We start from the raw sequence: 7,195 nt of genomic DNA, 5'->3' as shown, positions 1-7,195 counted from the left end.
ATATTTTTCAAGGAAACTTTGCATTCAAACATTAATATGTATTATATTTTGACTGTTTAGTCAACTGATGTATTATTATGAACTATCATTTATTGGGATTGTCTATATGTAGAAATCACCACAAGTCGAAAACATTTATATACATACTTTAAAATGTGTACAGATTTTAAAACTTTCTTATATAGAAAGCGCGTCTTTTGAAATGAATGCAATGTTTGTAAAACGTATCATATAGAGAGTAAACCTCGCAATGGGACCGATGAATGATGTGCTGCGTCAATAGGGATTTTGGCAGGCCATCACAACCTCTAACATTTCTTTTATTGAGGAAGCGTAGCTAAAGTAGATTACCTGAGAATAACATGTTAAAAACGTCAACACAAAGGTTGAGTGAATCATAGGTTTAAGTAATATAAAGTGTAGATCACAAGATTTGTTTGCATGCTCGCAAGCATCGTTAAAAATTTAAAAAGATTCTATAAGTTTGAGCACCTGGTAACTAAGTTTAACGCATGTTTAAAGTACCCATGTTTTTAAATACACTTAACCAATGTGTATTAACTCAAATAGTATACGCCCGTTTTGTGCTAGTGCGACTAGTCCGGACGGGGATATCAAGCCCTATGGATCCATATACATCTATTCGCGCCCACCAGTTCATAAACTGGTAGTTACTAGTTACCAAAGCTAAGGGATTTTCAGTTATAACTCAGCATAGAATGTAAGTTTAGCACTTGTGTCTACTTTGTAAAACAGAAAAAGAAATGTATTCTCACCTTGAAAACAGTTTATAAAACAGTTAAAAAGTTGGGGCTATGACTTACCTTCAGAGCACAGTAAACAGTTGAACCGAAATAGCACGTTCTCGTTTGTGTTTTCAGGCCTCGAGTATACGTTGTAAATTGTATGGTATCTCTATATGTCTTATATCTGTGAATATAGGTGAGTATTATGTATCATTTATAAGTCGAATATATGGCTGAAAGGATTAGTATGGAACTGTTTGAAAGATCTCGTAAATGCCAAAGATCTAGGGATTTTTTTTAATATAATTGCCCATCTATAAATTAACTCTAGCTTACGTCTTTCATTATTATCAATACTGGTTACTACAATTTTTATCATGATTATGAGTTGTAATCACTTGCATCCATTAATTTGATTGAAATCTAAGGGACCAATAAGAGCGCGACATGTGGCGCGAAAATCACATGTGATTTAAAAAAAAAATTAAAAATTTTTTTTTTAGAATTTTTTTTTCTTTTCAATTTTTTTTCGAAACTTCTTTACAATCACATGTGATTCCGTATGTCAATCACATATGATTGTAAACTCAATCACATGTGATTGTACAATTTAATCACATGTGATTGTGCAGGTAAATCACATGTGATTGTAAAAAAATTAGAAAAAAAATTTCGTAAACAAATTTCGAAAAAAACATTTTTTTTATAAAAAAATTTTTGAAAAAAAAAATATGAAATTTTTTTTCAATCAGATATGATTTTCGCGCCACATGTCGCGCTCTCATTGATTCCTTGGATCTCAACTTAATTTATATAGAAGATTATTCAAATGAAATCTATATTTAAGTTGAGATTGAGGGGACAAATCTCAGCCTTTAGATTGAGATTGATCAACGGATCAGATTAAAAGTCCCAATATATGGCGGAGGGGTATTTTCGTCCACACAGGCAAAATATGTTATACACCCACCGCTTGGAATTTCATTCCATCGTATCTGTATTTCACACACAAACACACACTTCTTTCTAGGGTTTCAACATCGACCGCTAATTTCCTTCGATCAACACCGATCAAAGCTGCCATTATCAACAATCATCAACAGCTATACACATTAATCGATTATCTTCCATCAAACATGGCTAAATCGGAGCATTCTCTAATCAAAAAATCGTCGTCGGCTGAAAAGCATGTTCCGGCTAATAAAAAAGCTCCGGCCAAAACTACTAGTAATTTTAACAAGTTTTGTTGATGTTTGTTTATAATCAATCAAGATTGTTTATATTCCTTTGATGATTTCAAATTTCAGGGTTTCGTCATATAGCATTCGTGTGTGTGCTTCTTTAAGCACATGATTTTTGTTGTGATTGTTTAATATGTGCTTTTTATCTTCTGTATGAGTTGCACATTTGTTGTTCTTAAATTAGATTGCATGTATAAGTTTTGTTATTACCTTTTAGGTTTTATCAATCACATGTGATTATTACAAGAAATCACTTTCGAATACACATTTAGCTGTTATATTTGCTTCTTTAATCACATGTTATTCGTTGTGATTGTTTAATATGTGCTTTTTATCTTTTGTATGAGTTGCACACCTTTTAGGTTTTATTCAATCACATGTGATTATATAATAAATCACTTTTGAAATCTGTTAACAAATGTTATTTGCTTCTTTAATCACATGTTATTTGTTGTGATTGTTTAATATGTGCCTTTTATCTGTGTATGAGTTGCATATCTGTTGTTGCTAAATCAGAGTGTAAGTATAAATTTTGTGAGTATCTTCTAGGTTTTTTCAATCACATGTGATTATACAAGAAATCACTATGGAATTCACATTTAGCTGTTAACAAATGATATCACCTTTGATTTGTTTTGTTCAATGTTACTGATTTACTTTTGTAAACCACATTTTTCAGGTAAAAGAAAACACCAGTCTGTTACCAATGCCGTTGATAATCCCAAACAGAAACACAAAGTTAAGGATGTTCCTTCTGATGATGAAGTTGAGTCTAAGCTACCTGCTCTTAGGCTAAGGACAACACCGGCGCAGTTTGCAAAGGTGATGTGTTCGTTGACCCCCGAAAAAAAAGTTTGTGTCACGAGACTTGGGTTTCGTTCTTTAATTGGGTTTAATATAGACCAATTGCCGGGTAATCTGGTTTACTATGTTGTTGACAATTTCGATGGTGATGAGATGATAATAAAGACTCAAAAAGGAAACATTAAGGTTGATTCCCAAGCTGTCCACGATGTGTTTGGACTCGAAGATGTTGGTACTGATATAGACACCTTGGAACTCAAGCTTGGTAGTCTTTTTGTTCAAAATTGGTTGAATCAGTTTCCACCACCCCCGTTTGTCACCCGTTCATCTTCACTGTGTTCTAAGATCCTGACTTCAACCGAAGTTGATAGTATCTTTCAGATGAACTTTATCATGTTGTTTGCAAGCACGATGGTGTCATGTGAAAGAAATGGGAAAGTGAGTTCGTATGTGTTGATGAGGTTGTCTGACGATGTTGATACTTCAAGTATCAACTGGTCCATGTTTCTTCTTTCTTCATTGAAATATAGCAAAATTGGATGGAACAGAAATGATCCCAACTGTTTCTACACCGGTGCTGCTACTTTTCTCACCGTGAGTTATCTTTTCATTATCTATATATCATATATGATTTTCAACAATCTTTTTTACGAATTGGTTTGATAACTATGATTTTTTTTTCGTGTTTGTTTCTTAGCTGCTCTATCTCGACCGTACAAAGTTTGATTCTTTTCCTGTTGTACGTGGGCGTCTAGTTTTCAAGAACTGGAAAGGAGCCATTGCGGTTCGTACAAAGAAAGAGGCTGAGCTCGGATCATTTGGGCTGTTGGAACTTGCAGATGAATATGACGAAGAAGCAGAAAATGGGGAGGGTTTTCTCAAACTTGAAGATGAGGATAAGGCTGATCTGCGTGCGATTGAGGTAGTTTTTTTTTCTTTCTTTTTTATAATTCAAACACCTGTTTTTACTAATTAAATCATGCTGTGTTAGTATGATTTTTTGTATACAATCACCTGTGATTGAATTTTTGTATACAATCACATGTGATTTTATGATAAAATCACATGTGATTAATTTTTTGTATACAATCACCTGTTTTCACTAATTAAATAATACTTGGTCTGATTATACATTCAGTAAATAATATTATATTATGCAATAACTTTGATCTTTTTTATAACTATTCTAAGCTTTTTGCACATTATATGCAGGGTTATTGTGAAGTTATCGAGGAGAAGTTTAAATTGGTCAATGAGTTGAAGCATTTTTTATCACGGACAATACGTGAAAGTTTGTCCAAGTACCCAGATGAGAAGATATTGATATCTTATGAAAAGAAGTTGAACGAAGTCTTTAAAATGGATGTGTGTGATGTGAAGACTGACGATGAGATGGAGGATGAGTCAGAGGGAAAAGACGATGATGATGTCAACAATGATGAGTCAGAGGGAAAAGACGATGATGATGAGAAGAAGGCCGAGTCAGAGGGAACTGACGATGATGATGACGACGATGATGATGAGAAGAATGCTGATTCGGAGAAAAAAGATGATGAATGTGTTGATGTAAACAAGGTTGAGTCTGAGAAAAAGATTGATGGTGGGCAATCCAAGACTGATTATGATGTGAATGATGAGCAAGAAGTTAATCTTGATTCCGATGATCCAATTGTCCCGGTTGTGACAGAAGTTGTAGGTCCAAAGGTTGCTGAGAAAGATGTTGAGAAAGATCAAAATGAAGAAGAGTACACATCTTTCACACAATGGTTTAACAACAATGTTAATAAGGTCGTTGATATTTGTGAAATTATATCTTTACTTAATGCACCAACAAGCCTTACATGGTTACCTGTTCATAATACTCCAACAATGATGAATTTAACACCACCTACTTTTCATCTCTTATCTCAGGAGGATAAATATGAGAACAAGGAGTATGATGAAGCTGTGAAATTGTTAGACAAGGGCTAGTTGGCAAGCAGCCCTGAAGTTGGAAAAACGTTACCGAAACAAACGGCTGTCCAGTCAAAGAAATTTTGTAAAAAAGCTATAAAGAAAGATAGGACAATCGTTCTTAGATCTGCTTATATCAACAAGCTGACTGTTGTGTCTGACATTCTGACAAACTCTGAGCTTATTTTGGCTATGGAATTATTTTCGATGAAGCTTAGCCCTTCGTGAGTTTTCTAAAATTTTTCCTTTTAATACATACAAATCCTTCTGCTTTATAAGCCAATCACATGTGATTATATTATAAAATCACATGTGATTATATTATGAAATCACATGTGATTATATTCTGAAATCACATGTATTAAACTAACCCCCCCCCCCCCTTTTTTTTTGTTAGTGAGACTGTTTTTGAATCAAGAAAAGGCAGCATGATACACCGTCTTAGTTTGGAATCACTTTGCCCCGATGTTTATGTTGAGGCTAGTGTAATTGATTTATGGAGCTTTATACTGAATGAAGAGCAAAAGTACAGAGGACAATCTAGCCCGTCTAGGTTTTTTTTCCCTTCATCAATCATTGTAAGTTTTATCGTTTAAAAATTTTTATGTACTATATTAGCTTGCTATTTCTATCTGTGTGTTATGGTTCTTAATACTTAGTCACATGTGATTGTTATATATAATCACATGTGATTGTTATATATATAATCACATGTGATTGTTATATATAATCACATGTGATTATTATAGATATAATTACATATTATTGTTATATATGATCACATGTGTTATTTTATTTACAGTATTCTTACATGTATGACAACAAGAACATGAAAAAGGAAGATAAGCTGATGATAATCAAAGAAAGTGCTAATGCTTGGTTTCGATTTTTTCCAAAGCTTGCGTCACTCCGAAAAGTTGATCTTGTATGTTATTTCTGGCTTACATTTGTAGGTCTATTTGCCTTTATATCATAATCAATTATTTGTGTTCTAATAATTTCTTTCTTTTTTGATTTTTTACAACAGGTATTTTTCCCAATCTGCAGACATGGGCATTTCTTTGTCTTGGTGATTGACATGAAAGTTCCCAAGCTCTACATACTTGACAACTCTTCGCTAGTTAAAAACTATGCTGCAAGATACGCCAAAGTTTTCAATCTTTTGGTTAGTGTTTATTATAATATCATTACTTGTACGTTTTCCAATTCAATATCAGTTTTTTTTGCTTCCCCTGTTTACACTTAATGTTTTTAAACATCTGCTCAATCATTAATTTAATAACTATTCATTTTTTATGATTTTGTTTTTTCCAGCTATATGCTTTTGCTGAACATCTGAAATTTCATAAGCATCCTTTTGCAAATCAAATTGAAAAATTGGAACGAATTAGGATTTCGCTGCCATGGAAAACAATAGATAATGTTGTGGATTGTGGCGTGTTTGCTATGTTCCACATGGACATGTTTAAAGCAAGATCAGAGAATGAGTGGTCTGATGTATTGGTGCCTGAGTCGGCTGAACAAAAGAATCAGCTACGGAAGCTGAGGATTCGCTATGCATCGAAGATTTTGTCGCATGATCTAAACATACATGCTGAGCAGATGTTAAGAAATGCAAGAAATTTTTCCGCATTCCATGAAAAGAAAGATTATAGGAAGGTTATCATTTCTGTAAAACAATCAAGAGGTGTCCGAGTTGAAAAAGCTAAAAATCAAGAGGTGCATGACCAGCAATCTAATGAAGAGTGAAGTTTTTTGAAGATGTATTTTATTGTTCTGCTTTGATAATTCAGTGGTTGGAAAGATGTGTTTTGGTTAATGACATGTTAGTGGTTAGATGTTGATGGCTCTTTTGGTCAAGATGTTTTTTGGTTAATGACATGCTACTTGATATTTTAATGCATGGTTTAGATGTTCATATATTTATTGTCTCTAATGCTTGATGGTTATGATTCTTGGTGGTTGATGGTTGATTAAAAATACTATACAGCTACAAGTTATTCCTCATGCAATCACATGTGATTTTTGCATTTGCAATCACAAGTGATAATACATAACAATCACATGTGATATTACATATATAATCACTTGTCTTATTCAATCAAATCTGATAGTAATATAAAATCACATGTGATTGAACTACTTAATCACATGTGATTTTAGTATATAATCACAACCGTTAACATACTTTATGTGATATAAAATCACATGTAATTGAACTACTTAATCACATGTGATTGAATTACTTAATCACATGTGATTTTAGTATATAATCACAACCGTTAACATACATTATGTGATATAAAATCACATGTGATTAAACTACTTAATCTCATGTCATTGTCTTATTCAATCAAATCTGATTGTAATCTAAAATCACATGTGATTGAACTACTTAATTACATGTGATTTTAGTACATAATCACAACCGTTAACTACATTCTTTTACAA

At 32.9% G+C, this 7,195-nt stretch overlaps 1 protein-coding gene across 1 annotated transcript; it reads left to right on the top strand.

The window, feature by feature from the left end:
- Positions 1-5,172: 5,172 nt before the first annotated feature.
- On the top strand, positions 5,173-6,493 carry LOC139859857 (uncharacterized). The gene is made up of 4 exons (XM_071848623.1): positions 5,173-5,322; positions 5,547-5,669; positions 5,772-5,909; positions 6,059-6,493. Exons 1-4 carry the CDS (start codon positions 5,173-5,175, stop codon positions 6,491-6,493), a joined length of 846 nt encoding a protein of 281 aa, XP_071704724.1.
- The last annotated feature ends 702 nt before the right edge of the window (positions 6,494-7,195 follow it).

This window comes from Rutidosis leptorrhynchoides, chromosome 7, assembly GCF_046630445.1.
Source record: "Rutidosis leptorrhynchoides isolate AG116_Rl617_1_P2 chromosome 7, CSIRO_AGI_Rlap_v1, whole genome shotgun sequence".
In the NCBI taxonomy this organism is placed as follows: domain Eukaryota; kingdom Viridiplantae; phylum Streptophyta; class Magnoliopsida; order Asterales; family Asteraceae; genus Rutidosis; species Rutidosis leptorrhynchoides.
Note: the sequence above shows the minus strand (reverse complement) of the source record. Positions and strands in the feature narration are given on the sequence as shown.